We start from the raw sequence: 26,267 nt of genomic DNA, 5'->3' as shown, positions 1-26,267 counted from the left end.
CCTGGAACATCCCTACAAGCCCCACGCCTTTTTTTCTACCTGGCTCTTGGGCACTGGCCACCCCTGACTCGGCTCCAGCACTGGATCATGGGGAGGTGTCTGACTCCACCCCGCCCCCTGCTGCTTTTATCGGGCTTGGAGGGTTCTTCTCTTCCCACAGCAACCTTGCTTACCCAGGCCAGCACCTGCTCCAACCCAGGGCTTGGTACAACCTTTGTGCTCAGCTAACACTTGAGTGCATGAGGAACTGGCATTGGCAGAGTCTGACTGGGACACTGGGGGGTGTATGGGAGGTCTGAGCTCAGCTGTGCCCTTGAAGGTGACCTGGCTCATCCCAGTGACTCATGGTCTCCTCCACGCAGGTCCGCAGCCACTGGGGGTCTCCGTACCCACCTGGGCAGGGCGTTGGCTTCCTTTCTTCTTTTGATGAAAGCTGGTTATCAGGCCCCGCCCCAGCTCCCAGGCACCAGCCCCGAGCCTGCTTACCACATTTTTAATAATTTCGTCTTTCCCGTCCTGCCTCTGAACTTTGAGCAGGTGGTAACAGAAGTCAAACAGGTCGAAGCGACGCTGCTGGCCCAGCAGGACGATGATGGAGCAGCCAGCCCAGTTCAAGCCATCCCCGAAACACTGCCTGGGAGTGGGGAGAGGAAGCAGCTGGAGTGAGAGGCAGGCAGGCAGGGAGGGAGGGAGGGAGCCTCATCTTAAGCCAGGAGCACAGCTAGCCAGCAGGCCTTTCTTTGGGCCAAGCCTCTTAATCTGTAAAATGGGCACAGGGGAGTTGGGAGGGTGGATTCATTGGTTCTAGGGACTGTGGTTATAGAATAAGCCCTTTGAATCACAGAGAGCTTTAGACCTGTTCCCCCCCCCCCCCAAAAAAAAAAGCTTTGAAAAAGCTAAGTGTTTGCAAGAAAAAAAATTGATTCTGCCCTTGAGATTGTTGTGCTTGGTTATCTCAGGGCGGGTCAAAGGAGAATCTATGGACGACTGGGAGGAGAGGGGCCATTTCAAACCGGGAGACCTGCGGGCCACAGGTGGCTCGGAGTGAAGTGAGACAGCATGGGGTGTGGGGAGACTGGGAGGCCTGCAGGCTGCCAGCTCTTGAGACAACTCGGATGGTGGCGGGGAGAGCCTGCTGCTTCTCCCTTGTCCTCAAGCAGCAGCAAGTGGACAGGTGTCTCCCTCTCCCCCCACTGCTGTGCAGGCCTGGGGGGAACAAGCCTCAGGGCAGCCCGCCTGTCTCCCCTCCCTGCTGCAGTTCCACTATCACTGCGAACCTTCTCGGGCCCTCAAATGCGTTCCCTTCAGACACATGGCTCCTGCAGGGCAGGCCTTGCGGTCAGCTTCACCGCTGTGCAGGCTGAGCATCCCCTGTCTGAGGCTGGAAACGCTTCCGGCCCCTCTTTGCATAAGGCACACTCAACCTGTCCTTGGCATGAGCTGGGCTCTGCTTCCATCCTCACTGAGGATGGGGCTGGGTTACGGCTGAAGGCTCCTCACTTTGCAGGAGCAGAGTCTCTTGGGGATTGAGATGGGCAGTGAAGCTCTTTAAGCTAGGGCCCCTGCATTGCTGTACAACCAGCTTCGGGTCTTGGAGGCACAAGGCCCCAAGAGCTCTCTCCAGGCCCTGCCACGCAGGCTCACGCCCAAGCTCCATTTCTGCCTCCAGCAGTGGTTACCCTGCCTGGGATGTCAGCTTCTTCCCTCTGTAGATGCAAATCCCACGCACTATTAGGGCTTAGTTGCAGCCTGTGAATTAAAGTCTGGTGACTCGTTCATGTCTCTTCGCTGGCATCTGTCACTCTTCCTACCCTGGCTGTCAAGCAACCCCGTGTTATGTCCCTTACCTCTTTCCATTTTTTTCCCACTTGGTCCTGTAAACTCATCGAGGCCAGGACCCAGCACCTGTGTAGCAACTCCATCAACAGCTGGTGCCCAGCGCTACCCTGGCCCACCCTTCTGGGACTGTGGCATCCCAGCCACCCTTGGGTGTATACACAGGCTGGCTGGTGGCCCCCTTCCCTGGGGAACTTACTCTGCTGTGAACTCATTGGTCCCCACAGGGATGCAGTAGACGAACTGCATGGCACTCCAGAGCCGGTGGAACTCGACACACTCGTCTACGTGCATGACGCCGTTGGTGGGCGGTGGACCCCGCCAGATGGGGTCCTGCAGGTAGCTGCGGATGCGGGTCAGGATGACCTCGAACATGGACAGACCGCAGCACAGCCGCTCCTTGGTCAGCAGGTCCCCCTCTCGGGCGATGGCGATTTGCTGGGAACACAAAAGTGCAGAAACCTCCCATCCACGTCTCTACATCTCAGACCCCTTGTGCCACCTCTCGCCAGAGATCTCGACGCTGAGCCGGCTGTCCCGGGAATGCGTTCACCTGAGCCGATGCCTTGCCTAGAGCGGGCACTGGCTTTGCTAAGCTGAGTGTAGTTGCAGGTAAGTCTTACCTGTGATGAGTCATACCCAGAGGTACCAACTGAAGTTTGTTAACAATTAAAACATTATGATGCACCCACATGCTGAAATGCTAGGTTAGCCAGCAAAATGACAGAGGTGATAGTGCCATCAGCTTGTACTACTGGTACTATGATACTATTTCTACTGCTAGTTCACACTGGCTAAGAGTGTGTAATACACCAGGTGCTGTTCTAAGCCCCAGATAGTCCTGACTCCATTCTACCCCATTGGGTGTAGGTCTCATTATTGCACCCATTCTACAGATGCACAAACAGGTTCGGAGAGTTAGCCAGCGAGTGACAAAGTAGGGATTTGACTCCTGGGAGTTGATCTATGAGGTAAACTGTGAAGCAAATAGGGCAAGTTGCCGAAAGGGATGACTCTGTTGAAAACCTCAACATATGGTCCCAGAGATGAATAAGACTATGTGATGAGGGGAGTGCACAGGTAGAGATCAGTTCAGAAAGATCAGTATTGGTTTTGGGAGCTGATGGGCTTGGAGACTTGAGTGGGGTTCTCAGTTTTTTCATGAAGTGTGTTAGTACAGCTGAATGTGCTACAGTGAGCATATGTGAATCTTTGAAAATTCCTCACTGATCTTCCAGAATTAGTTCCTTTAGTTAGAGGCCCTCCTTGGACAACTACAAACCTTCTCTATCAGTAACTTAATCTGGCTCCTGGCTACTGCATATCTATAATCAGCGGCCCCGGACAGGCAATCCAAACACACAACTGTATGCATTTTGAATACCGATATCTAGCGCAAAAGTCCCGCAAATCATCTGCAAAGTAAGATAAATATTAAGATCTAAGGTCAAGGGCGGCTCTCAGGAATCTGGGAACACAGCTATGGAGGGCTGGTTGCTGAGACAGCACTGCTAGGAGCAGCTTCTTGGGCGGGGGCTGGGGTTCCCCAGAGGGCCCACTTTATAGGGGGGCTGGGAGTGCCTGCCTGGCCTCGCCCACAAAGAGAGCAGCTTCTGCATGATCCTTGGAGGCACTAAAGCAGTAACACTGATGCTGGAGCCTGGTATGAGTGTTCGCCAGGAGTGTAGTTGCCATGGCAACTGTCCTTCAGAAGAAATGCAGAAAATGAGCTGGAGAAGCACAGATTGCTAGCGTGTGCCTTAAACACGAAGGAGAGGGAACCCCGACTCTGGGTGACTTGAGCCAATTCCATAGGCAGAGGGGCTGAGAGGAGAGGGGACCCCTCAGGTTGCCGCAGCTGCCAGACTCGGGTGCTTGACTCTGTTCTCAGTCTGTGCTGTTGGCCCCTGCAAGTGCTCACTCGTACACAGTGCCGGGTACACAGGAGCTCAGTATGCAGAGGACCCCAGTTTGTTCTGGAAGTTACACATACTCTCTTTGGCATTGAAGCCAGAGTTACTGGTATGTAAGTGAACTGCTGTGGTCTGGTTAGCCTGCGTCGGTGCTCGGGGCCTGACAATGCCAGACATGGATCTGAAAGGACTGGCAACTGAGTTTGTAAAGCTGCAGCCGCACTTGGAGTGAGCCAGGCCAACAGCCTTGACGCTCTTTCCTTGGAAACAGTGGTTACCCTATAGTTGGTTCTGTGAACTATGAAAGGGACACAGGATCACTGGGCAATGTTTTGGAAACTTTTTTTAAAGTTTTAAGGAAGAAAATAAAAATCCCTCATAGTCCCATTACTGTGAGATGTACTTTCTTAATATATTGATGTGTGAGTTGTTTGTGTACATGGATATATGTGTGTGCATCTATATTTAAGAAAATATGGATCATATAATCTATTTTATTAAAAGTTCATTTCCTTAAATATTTTCAGTAACACGATTTTTAACGGTTATAGAAGATGGCTGCTGTTAGGCCATCATTTATTTAGCTCTCTGCTTGTACTGGTTATTTGGAACTGTTGGCAATTTTCACTATTATACACAATTCTAAAACAGCCATCCTTTACATAAACTTCGTGAAGCTATCCCTCATTAATTTGCTAGGATAAATCTTTAACAAGACATTTCTGAGAATATAAATATTTTTGAAGGCTTTGGCTACGCAACATCAGGCCTCTGTCCATGTCTGCCCGTGTGATGCCTATTGCTTGGACTCAGATCAACAGTCGACTCTTATTATCATCAAGAGACGTGCTGATCAAACCTGAGATGAAACAATGTTCCTGATTTGAGAAATTTTCATGTCCGTGATTACTGGTAATGCTGAATACCTTTTCTGTTGGCATTGTGTTTTTCATGCTGTCAGTTTGATTTTGTGCATTTCTTCTGCTAGGTCTATCATCTTCCTGATCTGAAAGAGTATCTTACAGATGGTTTATTGTGAATACCTTCACTCTGTGGGTTGGTGATACATATGGCAGGTGTGTGTGTGTTCAATAATTTTTTTCAATTGTTTTGTACTCCGCTTACTGGGATGGTTTTTCTCCTCTCGCTATCATTCCTTACTGAATTAAGAAGGGAAGAGAGAAGAGATTTGGAAGCCATGCTGGAATAATTTCTGCCCAGGGTACTCGGCTTACATGTAGGGCTGTACCCTGTGCAGGAGATTCCTGTCTCACCATTCCTTCTTTACACAGCCCTCGGTTTCTGGGAATGCTTGTGTGTGTTCATCCTAACAATCGAGAAAGGATGGAATACAACGAAGGTAGTAAGGCAGCTATCGTGCCATTTCACAGAGGTGAAATCGAGGACTGGCACTATTTGTGTAAGAATTGGAGGCGCAGCTGGGACAGCGCTGACACCTATCTTTTGATCCCTAGAGTATTCTTTCCAGGACAGTGCTAGGTAAGAAAACAGGACCCGTCAGTTTGTCTCAGGAACAAATGGAAACAATGCAACATTCCCCTAACATCTATCTAAAAGCCGGTCAGGGGTGCTGTGCCCCGAGCTGCGTGTTAAGTGAGTGCCCTGAACCCCAGCTAGTGCAGATGCGCTTCATTGATGTTCCCCTCATCTATGCAATGGCTAAGTTTTGGACTAGTCCTGGGAGGATGGGAGACTTAAAAGTGGCAGTACCTCCCTCCCAGAACGTCTAGGCTTTTGTTTGTTAAACATTCACCGTTTGACAGATTGGGATTGCTATCCATCAGAAGGAAACGGTGGAATTCAAGGCCTCTAAGTGGAAACACATGCTCGCATGCCAGACCCTGGGCAAAAGAGGCTGGATTCCTGCAGGATGACACCAGTGCTCCCGCAGACACGTGAATGTGTCGCCGGCTTGGGATTTCTCCCTAAAAGGAAATCATTTGAGAGGATCTCCTCTGTTCGGCCTCTGAAGGCCAAAAAAGAAGATGTGCATGCCCTCTATTATCTACAGTCTCTGTGCTGTGAGTCAAAGAACCCAAAGACCACCGAGCTGTAAATCACTGTTGTTAATAAGAGGCTGATGGCAGGCAAGTGGCCTGCTGGGCTGACTTCCTAAGACGTGGCTCTGCACTGTGCTGAAACATGGCCCACACTGTGCCAACACAGAGCCTACCTCTCACCTTGCTCAGCATGTATGTCCTTCGGCCGGGCTCAGAACACGGGGGCATGGGTCTTATGCGTTAATCTTGATTACAGAATCAACACGTACGCTCATTGACCTCTGAAGATGTTAGAACACTACAGTCCTCTCTGACTTCCTACCCAATCTGTCCCAGGTCGCCATGATGCAGAAGGTGTGAATCATTCCAGGCATTTTTGGGAAAAGTTCTACTTACATCGTTCTGTTGTATATATTTTTAGAGAAGCAGAAAGCGTCCATCATCCTATGGGAACTGTAGCACCACTGCTTAAATGCACCCGATGCTGTGCTGGAGATCTGTCCACACCGATACTGTGAGCTCTAAGTGCTCCTCTTTCTAACTATGTGTTACGTGAATGATGCATATGTGAGTATTCCACCCTAATATGATCGTACCACAATTTATTTAGTCACTGCTCTGACAGACTTGCAGGGCCTTGCCAGTCTTCTGCTTCAACAAGCACCATAACCACAGATTCTCCTATCCCTGAGAGAGTTTGTCTGGCCACAGTGTGCAGGAGCGATAGCTGGCTCAGAGCGAGTGGGGCCTTAATGTGCAGAGATGCCACCCACAGCAGAATGCTTGACACCTGGCTCAGCTGTAACAGCTCCTTGTTGGAACAGCTTCCCACTTCCTTTCTCAGCAGGACACATGATCCAGCTGTGGAAGACAGAGCCCAGGACTGACAGTCAGAAAACCCCATTCCCGCTCACTGCCTTTGTGCTACTGGGCACTCTCTCCCCCTCACTGGGGAGAAGGGTCGGACGAAGCCCTCTCCCTGTCCAGTTACTCTTGGTCCTCAGGGTTGGGGCAAGCAGGTCGGTACCTGAGGGGTCCCCAGCCGCTCGATCAGGGGCACCAGGTGAAGCGGGGCGTACTTGGCCTCCAGGCGCTTCATGCGGACCTCCAGGCGCTCCCCCTCTGCAAAGGAGCAGCAGAGCAGGGAGTGAGATGCAGGCACACTGGGTAGGTAGTAAGAAGAAACTCTCGTGGGACCTACAGGTGAATCTGTATAGCACGTGGAAGGAGTCTACAGAGCTGTGCTCTGCTTCTGGAAGGCAGGATTAAGTCTTACTAAGCAGAAGCATGTTCTGTGGTCTCTGTCCACCAATGGAAGCATCTACCTTGTGAGGTAGTGAGTTCTCCATCACCGGAGGAATTTAAACTGGAGCCAGAGCACAACAGACTAGGAGCCATTATGAAAAGAACAAGGAGAGTGCCTGAGTATCATTTCCAATTCTGTGACTTGGTTGGCTCAATCTGCAGTCACAGCTTGAGGCCTTCTCCCTTGTTGACTGCAGATCTGAGTTGATTGGAAATACGACTGGAAGCATAAGTTCAAGTTGGATCCTGAGCTGGACCCAAGTGGTTTCTTACCTTTGATGTAGACCCTGGGCAAGATGTTTTGGAATGGTGCAGCGTGGAGCAGGTCACAGACTTCCTCCTGGGACTGCAGAGACGGAGGGCAAGAAAGAGAACACCCGATTTCATTTTAAACCATGAAGAATTTTCATGCATAAAAGTTAAGCATGGGCATTGACCAGACCTGGGTTCAAATCTTGACTCTTCTACTGATCAGCTATCTGACCATAGGCAAATTACTTAGTCTCTCTATGTGCAAAATGAGGATGAGAACAGTACTTTCAGTGGGTTGCTGTGAGGGTGAGATGAGAGAATCTGTAGCTTCATCACACAGTCCCCCATGCATGAGAATTCAATGCATTCTTAGTATAATTTTAGGAGGAATTTGTTGAAGAATTGGAGTGAACAAAACAGGAATCAAACAGAAGAATGTGGTTGGCTATAATGCCTGCAGGCTCACAGGCGGCAGCTGGACCAATCCTCCCCTGAATTAATCCAGTTTGATTCTTCACAGGCCTGTGTCTGGCTGTTGTTTCCCACATCAGACACCAACTAGCAAGAGAGGAGGGACTAGAACCTAGGCCAGAAGGTTTTGAAGGTGACACGTGAAACTTAACAGCAAGCATTACAGTGGTTGGAGGAGAAAGTTTAGTTAGGACGAGATGGAAGACACAGTCTAATGGTCTTGTTGCCCTGGGACCAGCTCACGATCATGGCTTTCAGAGCAAAGGGGAGGGAAGGGACCTGCAGAAGCCACACTCTGCTGGGGCTTGCTTTCTCTCCTTTCCATTGAGAGTATTTGAATAAGGTAAGATCCAGGCTCCATCAAAAACCCACACTTGGGGATTCTAAGTATCTAAGAAAATCTGAATTTTCTTACTACCATGCTTCTTACTACCATGCCATGCACAGAAGGACAATGATGTCCTGGGAGTGCAGGAGGCTGGCTGCTCAGGGCTCCAGATGCCTTTAAAACAAACTGTGGGTCCGTCGTGAAATGAGGATCCCAGAGACTGGGAGGGGCTTCCTGATCTGCTTGTGATTCTGTGTCTCAGGCAGAGGGATAACTCTGCAGCTTTCTTAGTGTAGCTGTTCCTCTCCTCGCCTGTGAATCACACAACCTGGTCTTCATTGCTGTGTCGAAGCTCAGATCCTTTGACTTATCACATAACCTGAAGCTCAGATCATGCAGATTATTCCTTCATATTTATATGGTGAGTTGCACTGACTGACTTTTGAATGATGAACTAGCTTTGTGCTCCTGGTATCGATAAAACAAAACACACTTGCTGGTTCTGTGTGATCCTTTTTATGTATATTGCGATTAAAAAAAAATACTATTTGGAAGGCAGAAAGAATGAAAGAATGAATGACAGTGAATGTCTTCCACTCTTTAGTTCATTCCCCTAATGCCCGCAACTGCTGGGGCTGGGCCAACTTGAAGCCAGGAGCCAAACAAATTCATCCTGGTCTGTCACATGGATGGCGGGGGGCCAAGTACTTAGGCCATCTTTTATGTCTTCCCAGGCATATCTGCAGAAAGTGGGATAAGCAGCAGAGCAGCTGATACTCAAACAGGCACTCTGAAACAGGCTGCCCCACCTGGACACACCACAGCTCAGCACCTCTAAAGCCTTCTCCCTATGTCACTTGGACTTCCTTGCTCACAAAACGGCACAGTCATCTCACTCATTCAAGCCTAAGATGTGAGTCTCCTTTCTTGGTCACTTCCCAAGACCCTTTAGTCTGTTCTGTTGACTCTTAATTCTCTTGATTGCCCGTTTCTCTTCACTGACGACAACACCATGAGTTCCTAAGAGAGGGGAGAGTGTCTGTATTTTGGTCTCAGATCCCCACTGCCTAGCATAGAATAGTTCCTATTATAAGTAATTGCTTATTTAACGAGTGTATATTTGTTACCCTATAAATGTTTTTTTGGACAAATAAATGAATTTGTCTACCTAACAGTCCTCCAAGTCTGAGAATTCTGCTATTACATGTGCAAGTACTCATTGGTTAGTTCAGTAAGTACTTATTAAGCACCAGGCACTATTGGACACTTTGTAGATATGATGCTGAACAAGTTAGACTACATCTTTGCCCTCATGGAATTTATATGCTAGTTGATAGACAAAGAAAAACAAATAAACCACAAAATAACAGACAGTTATCAACCCAGAGTTAATAGGCTAGAGAGTGAATGGAAGTGGGGATAGGGTTACTTCAGGGTAGTTCAGAAAAATCTTAAGGGGGTAACATTTTAACAGAGAAGGGAATGAAGAGAGGGAACTAGCCATATAAATAGGGGGTAAAGGCATCTAGTACAAAGGACCTATGGTAGGAATATGCTTGGAGTATAGTGAGGAATGGAATCATACTACCTATAGCATCAAACTCTTAAGATATGCAGCATGGGTCATGCGGGGCCTTGAAGGCATGGTACAGAGTTTGGATTTTATTTTAAGTGTACTGAGGAGCTACTGAAGTCGCTCCAAGTAGAGCATGGTACACAGAGCCCATTGCCAACTTCCTTTGTCTTTTTATAAGGCTTTCAGTTGCTCCTAGGGATGTCGTCTTCCTACAAGGTGGCTCAATGCATGAACTTTCAACTTTACATTTTTTTAAGCAGGTAAATGGATTGGAGCCACCTTGGCGCACACAGAAAATGCCGCTCTATTCATGGTACACCACGAGCTTCCACTTCTGATTGCTTTTTTGAGACAACCGTGTTGCACTTGCCCTCTGGAAGCCCCCAGTGCAGTCTGCAAACTGCCAGAACAGAGGTGGATGGGCTGCTTTTTGCTGGCAGGCTCCCTGCATGTCCTCTACTTGGGAACTGACAAAGGTGAGGAAGAGAGGATGTTTCCCCAAGGGAGGTGGGGAAGCATTTGTCTGGAAGGTCCTGGGGGATGAACCATGTGGCCCTTTGCATAATGAGGACACTCCACACTGTGCAACACCTTTTGGGGCAGGTATCTGTTTGGCATTCATTAACTGAGATCATGCAACTGATAAAGATGTCCAGTTCTGAGCACACAAAGGCCCCTGTGAGGAATGCAAACAAGCTTCCATTGTGGGAGACTGGGCTGCCAGCCGCCCTTGCACTTGTCTAATCCTTATCTTAGCGGCTGCATACTAGATCACCCACTCTGCCTCAGAACCCACCAAGACACTCGATGCTGGGTGGGGCCCTTCACTTGGCTGTGAAGCTCACCCAGCAGGAGTCCCCTCCCCATTCACGTCCCTGACTGGGCTCCAGCCACAAGAGCTTCGCAGTTACCGAATGAGCCCTTTTGTGGCCACCAAGAATATTTACTTTCCCTTTGGACGGCTCCCTAGTCCATCACTTCTTCCCTGTGACTTTGCTTGGGAAGCTCCTCCTCTGCTTCGAGATCTCAGTAACTCTCTGCCGACGTGGCTTCCTCTGTAAGATGACTTCAAAAAGCAGGCTCTCTTCTTTTCTAGCACATGAACTCTGTACCAGGCACTCCTACATGCGACTATTTGATGAAGATCGACTCTCCCCACTGGCATTTAACCTCCATGAAGTGAAGAACAGTGTCTACTTTTGACCATACTTTATTCCCATAAATGAGAACAATGTGTGCTACACAATACACATTCAACACCTATGTGGAGCTTAGTTGAATGTTGTGGCATGCATCTAATTGGGAAAAGGGATTTATAAATTATAAATAATCTTTTTTTTAAGAGCCAGATGTTTCTCTTTATCAGTTAGGGAAGCATTTTTATTTCTACTGATTACTCTGAATAAACTTCTTTGAAGTATTTTTAACAAATTCTTCATGTTGTGGGATTTTTAGTTTTTTAAAAAATTTGCTTTACCACTGTTCCTTCCCATATTTTTCTACTTGTATGTGTTTACTTGATTTTCTCCATTGAACATGCTTTACTCTACAAAATTAATTTGGTTAAAAAGAAACTACAGGTGGAGAATCCCTTATGAAATGCTTGGGACCACAGGTGTTTCAGATTTCAGTTTTTCATATCTGAATATTTTTATAGACTTCATCCTTTGAACATCTCTAATCTGAAAATCTTGGGATTAGGGACACTCTGTAATTCTTAACTTTAAAGAGATTTTGGAGTCTTGTGGCTGGAATCAGAGGGAAGGAAATGAAATCCCAGCATGCTACTTGGTCTGGCAAAGAACAATATTTGCATAGGCTAAATGCAAATACAATTTGCTCTGGTTTTTAAGGGTACACTTGACAAGTCAGAAAGGCACAAAATAAAAAATCTGTGATGATACAAAAATATGGCTAACAGGAGACAGGAGGTGGAAGCAAGTACCAACAGTGTTATTTCCTTGGTTTTTTTGACCTTCATGGAAAAGAGTTACATACTAAATCATGCTACTCAAAGAAGCAGTAGAGGTAGAAATATATTACCTACAATTACCAGGGGGAAACAACAGAAACAATAGGTAACTCAAATATTGACAGCAAGAGGGGTAGAGGGAGGTGGGGAGGGGAGGAGAGGAACTAAAATCTCCTCATTGCAAAGAGGTCAGTAGGGATCATCTCAAGTTGTTCATCATGAGGCAGAGGTGATCCTCTCACAGATAAGTAGAAGAGCCGGGAACAGAAATGACAAAGATAGGCTGCCTTGAGGACTGGGGTGCAGCAGAGTGTCCTAAACTTGTTTGCATTATTTGATTTGCTATGTGCAAACAAGAGCAGTTGAAATGTAACAAAATGAAGAGGCTGGATTGAATGGTGTCTGAGGGTCTTTCCTTGGAACTGACAGCTTAGAACAGTAGAATTGCCCTCTTCTCCAGGGACTGAGCATTCCCCAAGCACTCACTATGTGCCTGGTGCTCTGTACTCACTGTCTACTTTGTGCTTCAGAACATTCCTGTGGAGTTCCTATCACGTGGGACAAGGACACCAGGGCTCGCAGTGAGGTGAAGCTTCCTAATGAGGGCCACACAGCTGACGCTGGGACCTAGGACTGCATCGCTCTGACGCTCATGCAGCCAAAGCCTTGGTAAGTGCTGAGGTTGACTGTCCCCACCAAAACGCATCTTGCAGCGTCAACCCTCACGTCATGTTAGTAGAATCCGGAGGTGGGACCTTCAGAGCCCTCATGCTCACACTAGTCCACCGATGCAGTACCAGGTGAAGGGATGACTCCCGAGTGGGGCTGTTCGGAAAGGCAGTGTAGTGTGGCTTTGTCTGTGGGATGAGCTCTTGCCATGGGATTCCCTCTGCCACCTCCAGACCTTGCAGGGTCCCTGACAGTGCGAGGGTCTTTCCCAGATTCAACCCCTTAACTTGGACTTCACAGCTCCCAGAACCAAAAGAAATGTATTTATTTTCTTTATAAATTAGCCAGTCTCAGGTAGTCAGTTGTAGCAACAGAAAATGGACCAAGACAGGAAGCTTGAAAGACTGCCCCCCCCCCCGCCCCACCATACATAAACAGTATGAAGAAAATGCAAAACGATCAAAAATAGAAACAGGAGGAAATGACTTCAAATCTGACCACTTGGGAAACTATTTTTAGCCTGACTCATAGGATTATCATTTGTTGATTTTTTGGGGGTGAGGGAGTAAGGTTTGGTCACAGCAGCTAAACATTCTTTACAATTAAAAGGCTGTGACATAATACATACTTTGAAGAATGAAAAGAGTCACATCCCCTTCCTAGTCAAAGAAACAGGAAACTGCTGACATCTCTCCCCTCACTTCCCAGAGTCGCCTCTATCTTGAGTGTGAGTAAATGATTTCTTGATAAACAACTGTCATAGATCTGCTGACGTGACCCCAAAGCCTGTACTGTACCATACATGGGCTCAGTTTACACCCGAAGTCCTCCTTCCCGGATTCTCACCAACAAGAGTTCTCTACCCACTCCTGTCTGTCCTACAAAACCACAGTCAAGTTCCAGGAGTTTTCCAGACCCCACCAGCCCACAGTGCCTTTTGTTTGCAAAAAACTGATCACAGCCCTTACTCATTCAGGCCTCCTCCTCTCACCCCCAAGCTGTTGGCTGATGGAGTTGTCCACTCTTGCCCCAGGCCAGGGTTCTGAAGTCCATGTCTGATGGAGGGCCAGCACAGCGACCCACATCTCATGCAAAAACTGACTGATGCGGTGTCATCCCGGAGGGCCCACCCACGGTAGGACCTGCATCTTATGTGATATGAGAGGCCAGTGAGAACGGTAGAGAATGTGGGTATAATGTGAGCTAGAGATTAAACACGGGGGTAGTGCATCATGTACACATTAATTCTGACTAGGATAGAGCCTCAGTATTGACTAACGAAGTCATTTATTCATTCAAACAACAGATAGCAGGCATCTGCTACAGCCGAGTCTGTCTGCAGGGTGCTGGAGATATAACAGTAGGGAGGCAGTCCTGGGGCACGGTCCTCCCCGAAATGAAGAAAACAAGCAAATGAGCGACTCTTCTAAGTGCAAGGGGATGCATGAGGGCTATGGGGACATTCCAGAGGGGCACCCAGTCCGGATTTTTGAGGACGATGGCAGGGAAGGTGGCGTGGAGAAGGAAATGCATAGACCTGAACCGGGGGCTAAGTGCTGGGGACAGACCTGCAGAGGGCCCCAAGTGAAAGCCACTACAGTGGCACAGGGGCTGAGGGTGGAGCAGACTGAAGCTTTCAGCACTTGGGGAAACAGGTAGGAGATGAGGGCACAGTGGAAGCAGGAGGCAGTGTAGGAAGAATCTTGTAAGTATCGCTTACATGTCTGGATGCTAACTGGATGATTTTAATTAGGAAACGGCACAATCAGATCTGCAGTTTGAGCTTCTGGCTGCAAGGGAGGGAAAAATGGGGGTAAGGCAAAAGGGGTATTAGACTGGTCTGTGCAAGAGAGATCAGGGTTGGGACCAGCTCTGTAGCGTAGAAGGTTAAGCTTCCTCCTGTGGTGCCGGCATCCCATATTGGGCACTGGTTTGAGTCTCAGCTGCTCCACTTTGGATCCAGCTCCCTGCTAATGGCTTGGGAAAGCAGCAGAAGATGGTCCAAGTGCTTGGGTTCCTGCACCTGTGTGGGAAACCCAGGAAAAGCTCTTGGCTTTGGCCTGGCCCAGCTTAGGCTATAGCAGCTATTTGGGGAGTGATTCAGCAGAAGGAAGATCTCTTTCTCTCTCTCTCCTTCACTCTGCCTTTCAAATAAATTTTTAAAAAAGAGAGCGAGCAGGGCCAGGAGTCAGGGCTAAGAAAGGAAAATGACAGTGCCACCCGTGCCAAGATCTGTTCATGGAGTCAGAGGACGTCATGAGCCCAGGTCCATTTCTGTGCATAGCCCAGATGAAAACTCCGAAATGCAACTGGACTTGAGGTCTGGGCCGCTGCAGTGTTGAGATCTGAACCGTCAGGATGAGGATGGACACGGTGCCAAGGGAAAGGACACACGAGGGTGTTACGTGTGTGTGGATATTGTCAACGAGACCAGACCCTTCCAGATAGTTCAACTCTGCTGAGTCTACGGCAAGAGAAGGCACAAAGCAGCAGCCAAGGTCAGGGGGAGACGGAAATCCTGGCACAAAATCCGAATGGGAGTGAAGAGCCTCCTCTCAAGCCAGGTGAGGGACGAAAGTCTTAGACACTTGCTGCTACTACTTTCCTCTTGATTCGGGGTGCCTGTGTATCAAGTGCTTGCTCTGTGATCTGATGGGCAACACAGCGGCAGTGACAAGGATGACGGGCAGCACAGGGCCAGAGAGGGGCCTGGGCACTATGGGAAAGATGACAACAGGTAGGACTCCATACACGCTCCATGACTGGGAGGAGGGAGAGACAGCACCAAGTTGTGGACAGAGCAAGGCATCTGATAAGGTGGGAGCTGAATAAGGGAGCAGTGGGTGTGGGAGGGGGGACGAGGAGATGATGGCTGTGTGGTGGGTGGCAGAGGACGGGCAGGGTCTGGAGCTGCCAGAGAAGCATTGTCCCAAAGCGATGGGGATGTGGTGAGGACTCACGGAGTCGTGGGCTGCAGGGCTGTGGGCAGTTGGGAGCCAGGCTCTTGGTCCCTGGGGTCCTCGCAGGAGAGGTTCAGGGGCTCCTGGTTGGAGGGAAGGGGCCTGCAGTGATGGAGGACCTGCTTGCTGGGCTCTGGCAAGTTGACTTCATCATCTCCTTTAACAGTAAGAACTCTGTGGAGTACAGCTTCAGCCCCAGCCATTGTCAGGTGTGGGGACGCAGGCTCAGAGGACAGAGTAACGTTCCCAGAGCTACCAAGCACAGAGCTAAGATTTGAATCAGGGTGTCTCTGTTCAAAGACAGGCCTGGTCCAGCAGATGAACTGGGAATCAACTTGCAATCATGCGGAGCCTGCCTCATGGAATTCGCCTATTGCCTACCCTAGTCTTTTTTTTTTTTTTTTTTAATAGGTATTTATTTGAGAGGTGGAGTCACAGAGAGAGGGAGAGAAAGAGGTCTTCCATCCACTGGTTCACTGCTCAAATGGTCTCAGTGACTGGAGCTAGATGCATCCAAAGTCAGTAACCAGGAGCTTCTTACACATCTCCCACAAGGGTGCAGGGGCCCAAGCACTTGGGCCATCTTCCACTGCTTTCTCAGGCCTTCAGCAGAGAACTGGATGGGAAGTGGAGCAGCTGGGTCTTGAACTGGTGCCCATATGGGATGCTGGTGCATCAGACAGAGGCTTAACCTACTACTCTACAGCATTGGCCCCTACCCCATTCTCTTGTTGCCTTATTCTATACGGTAGTCTCTAGTCTTCAGAATACCAGTTCTTTAACTGGAAGGCACTGGGCATTCCTTTGGATACAGGCAGAGTGTAAGTAAACAATAACACTGTTGACTGAATGAAGAAATGGATGGGAAGCAGGAGCTATGGCCTATCAGGATTGTCTCGTTGACCCAGGTGGGGCCTCATCTAGAAGTGGCCATTGGGCCAACAGGACCATCATTTCTGGGTAGGACAAAGACCTTTTTCAGAGACAGAGACATAAGGATTCCCCTGTGCCTCCAATAAGTCACAAGTTGTGACTGCCGCTTTAAAAACTCCAAGTGGTAGGGGCTGGCATTGTGACACAGCAGGTTATGTAGCTGCCTAAGATGCCCCCACCCCATATAGGCACTGTTTTGAGTCCTGACTCCTCCATTTACCATATGGCTCCCTGCTAATAGCCTGGGAAAGCAGCAGAAGATGGCCCAAGTACTTAGGCCCCTACACCCATATGGGAGACCTGGATGGAGTTCCAGGCTCCTGGCTTCACCGGGCCTAGCCCCAGCCATTGCAGTGATTGGGAGAGTGAACCAGGGACTCGAAGAGTTCTCTCTCTTTGTCTCATCCTCTCTGCCTTTCAAATAAAATGCACACATCTTAACACAAAAACCAAAAAACTCCAAGTAGCTAATTAGAACCTAATGGGTGGCAGTCGGCCCCAGACTCTGAGTTTCCCTTACTGGCTGTTAGCACAACAGATCCTGCCTGTGGAACACATCTCCTTCAGAATCCAAAGGCTGGGAGCTGGGAGGGGAGAGGCGGACCTGCTATGGACCCAGAGCAACAGCAAAGGGGATCTAAGCATGTTCCTTACTCAGTATTAGGATGTGAAACCAGCAGGTCATAGTCCAGAAATGAAACGCGATGAAGTCTAGGATTTAATTGGAGCACAGATCTATAGTATTCCCATGCTGCCCTGAGAAACAGCTGGCTTGGTGACACGAATGCAGTTAGGGTCCCATGTGACTTGGCAGTGCTGAACTGTGCATCTGGCCAAGTGGAAGGAGACATGGCAGACCAGTAGCCTCCCAGAAGCCATACAGAACCAAGCCCAGAGCAGTGCACTCTCAGTGGGAGATAATGAAGCCATCCTGCTTGGGCTTGTGCTTGTTTTGGGGAAGCAGGGGAGAAGGTTATCTCCAGCAGGGAGGACAAAAAGTGTCACCCACAGTTACCGTAAGGAGACAGGGCACTGCACCGGGGAACCACCTCCCAGTGGGCCCCACCCAGGCTGCAGATGTCAGAGCCTGGGGCATTCATCCTGCTCATTGGCTTGAGGATGTACTCTGGTTTTGAAAATTAATATATTAGGATAATGTTTTAGAAGAAGGAGGTAACAAGCCTTCCTGATGTACCAGAAGGCCAGGTGTGTGCCAGGCACCTGTGCCCACAGAGGCAGGGCTTGTCTTCAGACAGGATGTGCAGGTCCCACCACCACTGACTGCGCAGGGCTAGAAGTGGGGCGGTGGCACTTGAGCTACAGATTCACTACCCTTGATGTTCAAGAGCCAACAACAATATTCTCGCTGCTCTGATTTGACATGGGTTGTTTTCCTTTGGAAAGGCACCAACGATGTAAGTTAGCCTCCAGGCAAATGCTGTCCTCTGAAAAACTTTATATGAGAGAATGTGTGTGTGTTTATTAAAGTTTTATACATATTATTTTAATTGATAGGCAGAGACCTAAAGGGAGAGCTCCCATTTCCTGCTTCACTACTCCAATGCCTGCCACACTCCAGCCTGGGGCCAGGGCAAAACTGGGAGCTCAATTCAGGTTTTCCGCGTGGGTGGCAGAAACCCAACTGCTTTATGCATAACCCTTGCTCTCAGGATTTGCATCAGCAGGAAGCTGGAGTCAGGAGCCAGAGCTGGGATTCAAACTCAAGTACTCTGATGTGGAACTCGGGCATCTTAATTGGCATGTTCCTTGAGAGGCCAAAGGCCCACAGCAGCATCCATGTTTTTAAACTGCTACTCTACTTCCTTTTCTTGACTTGGCTAAGTCTTTACGTTCATTTTTGAAAATAGGGTGGGCACTGTGGTCAGCAGGTTAAGCTGCTGCTTTGGACACCTGCATCCCATAGTGGAGCACCTGGGACCCAGTCCTGACTCCGCACCCCATCCAGTTTCCCGTTACTGCACGTCCTGGGAGGCGGCAAATGATGGCTTCCATACTTCAGTCCCTGCCACCCCTGTGGGAGGCCTGGATGCAGTGCCTGGCTCCTGGCTTTGGCCTGTCCCAGCCTTGGTGGCTATGGGAATTTGGGGATAAAAGATCTCTGTCTCTCTGCCTTTCAAAAAAAAAAAAGTTGAATAACAATAATTTATAGTTTTACCACTTAGAGGTCATCATTGTTAAACTTCTAAGGTTTATTCAGCCAGTTTCTATGCACTTACTATTTAAGTAGATACTATAAAATAATAGGACATCATATATCTACTTTTCTGTAATCTGTCACTTAGCATATAATATCATTACCTTTACTATTTACATGTTCTTTTCTTTTCCTTTTTTTTTTTTTTTTTTTTGGGAGGAGGCTGTTTGCAGTTCCCCAAATCCTGTCCTCAGTGACTATTCCCCTCCTCAAATCACCTGGTGAATGAATGCCCACTACAGAAACAGCGATCCTTTTGTCCCAGTTCGTCTTAGCAGCCTTTGCATTTGGTGAGTCTTCAGAAGACGTTGACTGTGCTAGAAAGTGAAGGAAGTCCTTTTGCTTGCGGGTTAGAGTGGGAGAGGGGAGTCCCTAATGGTGCCCCTTAAATTCTAATACCAAGGTGCTAAATGTCGAGAAGCATTTGGGTACGGGCCAAGGACATCGAGGTTCAGCCATGCCCTGATGCAGTTCTGCAGCATTCCTCTGTTCCTTTATCTACAACTTCACCTCCAAAGCTTGCCCCATGGTTGAACAGTGCAGCTGAGGAGTGAGTGGTCATAGGAAATGAGGTGGGTGGAGCAGGCATGGCTGAATCTTCTAGGCTTTGTAGGTCAAAGTTGGGAGTTTGAATTTTAGGTACAATGAGAATGCATTTGTCAATTATAAACTGAGTTACAGGATGTGATATATAATTGTACCAAGATCCTCTTGGTGCTACAAGCTGAAAATGGCTATTGTCCCCTAACGCTTTATCATCTAGTAAATTACACCCTTAGCAGTGACCATCAAAGAAGTTAAATTTGAGCTGTTTGTCCTAAATTGAAATGTTATTTCAAAATTGAGTTAGAGGAAGAAGGCATTGTTGTTTTTCCCTGCAGGATTCCGGGAAGAGAGGGCAAGACCTGCCACCGTGGCCATGGCAATGTTCTCCAAGGGCCACTCACAGGTCCCTTTCCAACTGCAAGGGGTCTGTGTCCCTGGCTTCATCAGCCTTTCTATGGGTCGAAGCTGATATGTCCCGGGGTAAGTTGGCTAACTGGTCAGTGTGTCATGACTGCGCTCAGTGCTAGCAGCTGCCTGCGTCAGTTTTAAAAATGTGGTCAGGCTGGTGCCGCAGCTCACTAGGCTAATCCTCTGCCTGAGGCACCGGCACCCCGGGTTCTAGTCCCGGTTGGGACACCGGATTCTGTCCCGGTTGCTCCTCTTTCAGGCCAGCTCTCTGCTGTGGCCAGGGAGTGCAGCGGAGGGTGGCCCAAGTGCTTGGGCCCTGCACCCCATGGGAGACCAGGAGAAGCACCTGGCTCCTGGCTTCGGATTGGCACAACACCCGCTGTAGCGGCCATTTGGGGAGTGAACCAACGGAAAGAGAACCTTTCTCTCTGTCTCTCTCTCTCTGTCTAACTGTGCCTGTAAAAAAAAAATGTGGTCAGAAGTAGCTCTGGGCATCTGTTACTATGAATACATTTTAGCAAAGAGTACAAGTAGTTAGAAAAAACAAAAACTTGCATGGCTCTTCTTTATTCATCATGATCTTGTTGGCTTAGTGGCGTCTTTTTTTTCTTGACTTTTTGACTCTCTGATGAGGTTTCCTCCTCTTCAACTATGTATGATGAAAAATTCTAAACATATTGGAAAGAACAATGCCTATCCTTATACATTCTATGTAGAGTTACAATGAATATATTGTCATATTTGCTGTACCACATCTATTTTTACTGAATCATTTCAAAGTAAGCTGAAGACACTGACTCACTTCAGCCCTAAACACCCAGGCATACAACTCCTCCCAAGGGCATCTTCCTAGGCAACCTAACTGCTGTGACCATCTACATCTGAAAAGTTCTTCATATAAAACGCAAAACAGACTAAGATTTCCTCAGTTGTTACTTCAATGTTTCTTTTATTCTTTTTTTTTTTTTTTTTTTTTGACAGGCAGAGTGGACAGTGAGAGAGAGAGAAAGGTTTTCCTTTGCCGTTGGTTCACCCTCCAATGGCTGCCGCGGCCGGTGCACCGCGCTGATCCGATGGCAGGAGCCAGGTGCTTCTCCTGGTCTCCCATGTGGGTGCAGGGCCCAAGTACTTGGGCCATCCTCCACTGCACTCCCGGGCCACAGCAGAGAGCTGGCCTGGAAGAGGGGCAACCGGGACAGAATCTGGCGCCCGGACCGGGACTAGAACCCGGGGTGCCGGCACCACAGGCGGAGGATTAGCCTCATGAGCTGTGGTGCCGGCCATCTTTTATTCTTAAAAACTAGGATCTAACCATGAAGATTTTCAAAAGTGTGAATAACATGCAAATTGCTCTACAAAAAAAAAAAAAAAAAGAAAGAAAGAAAGAAAGAAAGAAACTTTAATAGTTCCAGCATTAGGGAATTGCCACCTGTTGACAGCTCCTGGGAGGGGTTAGGGAGAACAAATTGGCTACTGTGTGACTTTTGCCTGTACCAAGTATTATGCTAGTGCTTACCTTGTGATCCTGAGAGATGTAATCATTACCTGACCAATAAGAACCAAGGTCCACTCTAAGACTGTTCTCTTTGTCAACAGCAAATACAAGTGAAAAGGTTCTTAGAGTCAGGATGTGAAGGCATTTATTGTAAGGAAACAAAGTCAAAATTCCTTAAGGGATTATTAGTAATTTTGCTTGGCTTTCAGTCTTAAATTTTTCCTTTCAGTTTATATTTAGTTTAAAACTGAGGCACCAGGAAGGATTTCCGATCAACAGCAAAACCCTCAAGCATTCCCACCTCGCTTAACCTGTGAGAATAACAGCGGACTTATTTCTCTTCACTAGAGGATCCTGGCTTCCCAAGATTCAAAGTGGCCCTGAGGATGTCAGATTTATGTAGAATGGCATCAGACTCTACCTTTGGGTTCTGTTTCTGGGTGCACAACTACAATTCTTACTTGATTTCCTAAAGGAAATCATCAAACCAGCCTCACAACAGTATTCTCATCGGCAGCTTTGTTCGGATGTTTTTTAGGCAAGAAAATGATCAGTAGCACTAAATACCACATTTGTGACTGTCAAGAAACAGAAAAGAGCTGGAGGTCAAGAAGCCTAACAAGGATCCCCACTCGGGTCTCCTGGTGGGCGGGAGCCGGGGGCTGGGCCTCACCCAGGGCCCAGTGTTCCAAACATTCCCTTATATGGAAGCACATCTTGTGAGCGCAGTGTCTTCTGCCGCCTGAGGCGAGGCCCCAAGGAAAAGAGGCAATGAAGCTTGCCCTGTCCTCCACAGCCTTGCTTGGGACTCCAGGTGCAGTGGAGATCCCTGCCATCAGCTAGGTCAGCTCCAGCTCCTCGCAGCTCCCTGCAGCCCTGGCTAAGGAAACCAGTCACTGAATCTTTTTTATTTTTTTATATATATTTTTTATTTGACAGAGTTATACAGTGAGAGAGAGAGACAGAAAGGTCTTCCTTCTATTGGTTCACTCCCCAAATGGCCGCTACAGCCGGTGTTGTGCAGATCTGAAGCCAGGAGCCAGGTGCTTCCTCCTGGTCTCCCATGCGGGTGCAGGGCCCAAGCATCTGGGCCATCCTCCACTGCACTCCCGGGCCACAGCAGAGAGCTGGACTGGAAGAGGAGCAACCAGGACTAGAACCCAGTGCCCATATGGGATGCCGGCGCCACAGGTGGAGGATTAACCAAGTGAGCCACGGCGCCGGCCCCCCCAGTAACTGCATCTTAACTGACTCTGTGGGGGTGTACATGTGGTCTTGCCACAAGTCTAGACCTCACTTGAATAATGCTGTGTATTACTGTGTGTCCCCTCCACCACATCCCCTGTCCCCTGCATTGTCAAAGATAGAATTCTGGATCAGAGCCATGTCTGTTCAGCTTAGGTCTACAGTCAAGACACTGGCCAGCAGAGGGGCTTCCCCTTCTCCCTAAGGGCATGCAGTGTTTCCTAAAGTGGGAACCTGGGGTCGGGGAAATGCTGCTTAATTACAGTGGGCTAGCAGTAACAAAGCTTCCTTCTCCATTCCCTATCAGCTTTTCTGAAAACCTTAATTAGAAAGTTTCCATCTAGCATCAGTGCAAGGTAACATTTGCTACTCTTGAACAGAGAGAGGGAGTAGACCCAAGGTCAGAGGCCTGGGCAGGCAGTAGCTGGAATTACATTACTTTGCCTTTTTTTTTTTAATTGCACTTACTATTCTGGTTGATTTCTAATAATGGCAGGAGATTTTTTTTTTTCAATAAAAGTGGTAGTTTCCTTTTAAAATAAGCCTAAGTTAAAAAGTAAATTGATTTAAATAAAAAGATGCAAATAATGGGAACAGTAGTGACAGCCAAGCATCAGCGCACAGTGGTCAAAGCTGACTGGTTCTAGATCAGGGGTCTTGACTCAGGCTGTTCCTTAGAATCGAGTGCAGAGGTTTTAAAATATCTGGGTGGACTCCTGAAGATTTTGTTTTCCTTGGGGTGGATTTCTAGTGGTTTTCCTGAGCAGCCCCAGCTGGGCTCGCTCACCACATCGGGCTGCCCTACTCTTTGCAGGCGTCCATGGTACACTACTGCTCAGGACAGCAGGCCCAGGCCCAGCTTCCGCTGTGCGCGCTCGGCCCACCAGGGCCTCCTCAAACACAAGTCATCAGCAGGGGGATTAGAAAACCCAGGCTCTGCGTTCTTGGAGGCTGCTGGAACAGCCAATGAAATAAGCCAAGACTGAGCTGGCTTTGGATGAAGGTGAATAAATAGTCTAATTTTGAAGATTTCAGAAGACAAACAGGTACATTTCTATTAATCAACTAGGCCCAAGCAGAAATGTCTCTGCCCTTGTTGACTCAGGCCAGTTTCTGAGCCCTGTGTTAGGTGCCACAGAGACAATGGTGACCTTACCAGAGAAATCTTTGCTCCCACCTCCACTTCTGTTCCCACAGAGTCTTGTTTTATGACCCCTCTCACTCCACTGTTGTATAGCTAGACTGGTGGTCTCCATTTTTTTTAACCACAAACTGTCATCCTACAATTCTGAGCAAATACTGCACTGACATAGTTACTTTATCAGCTCTCTATAGCTGTCATGGCCAAGTGACATGCTCAGAAGGAGTAGGGCTTAATTTCTTATGTTTCTAGAGACCAACTTGCCCAGCCCGGGAGGACTCCTCCTCCATGGGGACAACTGAGGGGGTAGACAGGGAGCAGCACCACCAGGCAGGGGATGCATGCAACTTCCTGGGTTGGCACCCCCTCACCCCTCTACTGCCTGGCCTGAGCATGGAACCGCTGACCGTACCTCTTACTGCCAGGTCCCAATATGTTCCTGCCCTAGCATCTGTGTCTGCCAGCTGAGGCCGCGTCTGTCCACATGCAAATATGCTGAAACACTGTGAAGCCATGCAAAGGAAGGGTATCTGTGAAAGCCAAGAAACTCCCATAGTACAGAGCTCGGCCAGGGCAGGAAGAAACACTCAGAAAGGCCCAGAGGCACGTGGACAGAATGTGCTTCGAGAGGAGCCTGCACTGGAGTGACAGCAAAATAACTCCATCAAGTGCAGGGGCGGGGCTGGGCAGGGGCGGGGGCGGGGGTGGGGGTGGGGGCGGGGGCATGGCATGAGGGTCTGAGATGAGCTGTCCAAAGTGGCCTTTTGACCTTTTACTTTCCTTGCCCTAGGACTGAGTACCTTCCCTGTGCAAGGATTTCCTTTTAAGGACAAAATTAACAAATGTTTATGGCAATAAAGCCAGACAATAATTTAGAATGTGAAGTAAAAAGGGAAAGACCCTTCTCCCCTGACCCCATCCCACCTTCCAGCTTGCCGAGTATTACAAGCAGTGTCATATGAGAAAAATCCATATTACTGTACTGGACCCAGACATATCTGGAGGAATATCCTTGGGAATGCACACAGTGGTGATCCTAGGGTGACAATGTGGTTTTTGTTTTTCTCTGTGCTTGCTTCTCTGAGTTTTCTGTCAGTGAATTTATTATTTCAGTTGTTTCATAATGAAAACAAAATTAGAGAAGAGACTTAGAAAGTGGAAGCTGGGGGCAGAGGGTCAGAGACGTGGGGTTGGAACTATTAAAAAAAAAACACACACACACCAGGGTTCTCTGTGTGCCTGCATGGGCTAACAGGTCTGCTTCGTACCCTACTTCCTGCCCGAGCTGTAGTCCTGAGGATGCGAGTTTTCCCATCTACAAATGGAGGGTTGCACGGGACAGTGATTCTCACTGGGGAACGATTTTTCCCCTCCAAAGACAGATCTGGCAATCAGAGACATTGTCAGTTTTCATGACCGAGGATGCTACTGGCAACGAGCGAGTCCCCTGATCCTAACCTGAGTGAGTACAGCCCAGAAAGCCTGCTCTGCTCCCCTGGCCAGAGGCCACCCCCTCCAATCGCAATGTCAGCGCTGCTGAGGCTGGGATGCCTCCCTTAATTCCCTCTGAGGGCTTTTCCTGAATTGAATGACATTGGAATCCGAGCTCAGCTCCACCTTCCTCACATCCTGCACTTTGAGGAGGCGAGAAGAAATAACGAGGACAGAGACAGAGAACACTGAAGTCCGGGGCGTGGGACCCTACAGTAAAAGGCAGACAGAAGGGCTGTCTCCTTCGCAGGAATGCCTTCCATGGCTCACATGTGCAGACAGAGACCCCTGGTGGCGAGTGCTGCACTAACACAGAGTGGACTGATAGCTAGAAAACAAAACATATTTTGACCAGGACCCCCTTACGGCTTCTTGGGTAGAAGATACTGGAAGAAACACTGGAAAATTACTAATAGAGGGGCCGGTACTGTGGCATAGCAGGTAAGGCCACCACCTGCAATGCTGGCATCCCATATGGGTGCCAGTTCGAGTCCTGGCTACTCCACGTCTGATCCAGCTCTTTGCTATGGCCTGGGAAAGCAGCAGAAGATGGCCCAAATCCTTGGGCCCCTGCACCCATTTAGGAGACCTGGAAGAAGCTCTTGGCTCCTGACTAGGATTGGTGCAGCTCTGGCTGTTGTGGTCATTTGGGGAGTGAATCAGTGGATGGAAGACCCCCCACCCCCACCCCGCCGCCGCCGCCTCGCTCGCTCTCTCTGCCTCTCCTCTCTCTCTGTAACTCTTTCAAATAAATAAATAAATGTTAAAGGAAATTCTATTAGTAATTTTTTAAACATTTATGGGCACTTTATAAACAACTGACCACACCCCTAACATTGCAGATGCAGAAGGAGATGGTCTTTTAAGTTAACAGGGCTGAGACAATTTGGGAAGAAATAAATTACACACAAGCCTGAATTCAAGATGAACAATAGACTTACAGTTCTGGTTAGCCTTAACTTTTTAGATTTTTCTCAACAATTCACAAGAGCAGCAACCACAGCGCAAAATAAACAAACACTAAACCCTAAAAACGTTCACTTTTCAAAAGATAAGCCATAGTAATATTGGTAATATATGTTAGCTAATACATTAATAATGCCTACAAATAAGAAATGGATAATGCAAACGGATGATTCAGTTAGTGTGTTCATACAATAAGGAATACTATACAGCAATGGAAAAGGAACCATCCCTAACACAAGGGACACAGCCACAGAGGAAAATTTAACCTATACAGTGTGCAGAAACAAGCAAAGCTAACCTGTGATCACAGAAGTCAGTCACGGTTTCTGTTGAGGTCCTGAAGGTGGCATGCAGAAAGCAACTGAAAGTATCTAGACCCTAGGTGGGGGTTACATGTGTGGGTGTCTTGATCAGGCTGTATACTGAGGGTTTATGCATCTGACTGTGTATTTTGTACCTTAAATAAGCTTACACACATACAAACACCCAGAAACATAACCCCACAAGCACATGGGTTTCCATAC

At 48.3% G+C, this 26,267-nt stretch overlaps 1 protein-coding gene across 4 annotated transcripts in view; it reads right to left on the bottom strand.

The window, feature by feature from the left end:
* The window catches only part of CYFIP2 (cytoplasmic FMR1 interacting protein 2), a 131,272-nt gene that overhangs the window by 4,751 nt on the left and 100,254 nt on the right, over positions 1–26,267 (bottom strand). For all 4 annotated transcript variants that reach the window (XM_008255326.5, XM_002710339.6, XM_008255327.5 and 1 more), the window contains 4 exons: positions 7,349–7,421; positions 6,798–6,892; positions 2,036–2,274; positions 487–634 (listed from right to left, as the gene is read on the bottom strand). In XM_008255326.5, coding sequence (XP_008253548.1) covers positions 487–634; positions 2,036–2,274; positions 6,798–6,892; positions 7,349–7,421 — 555 coding nt within the window. The remainder of the gene's footprint in view (positions 1–486; positions 635–2,035; positions 2,275–6,797; positions 6,893–7,348; positions 7,422–26,267) is intronic.

Source organism: Oryctolagus cuniculus, chromosome 6 (assembly GCF_051225735.1).
Source record: "Oryctolagus cuniculus isolate XC-2025 breed Fujian yellow rabbit chromosome 6, ASM5122573v1, whole genome shotgun sequence".
NCBI lineage: Eukaryota > Metazoa > Chordata > Mammalia > Lagomorpha > Leporidae > Oryctolagus > Oryctolagus cuniculus.
Note: the sequence above shows the minus strand (reverse complement) of the source record. Positions and strands in the feature narration are given on the sequence as shown.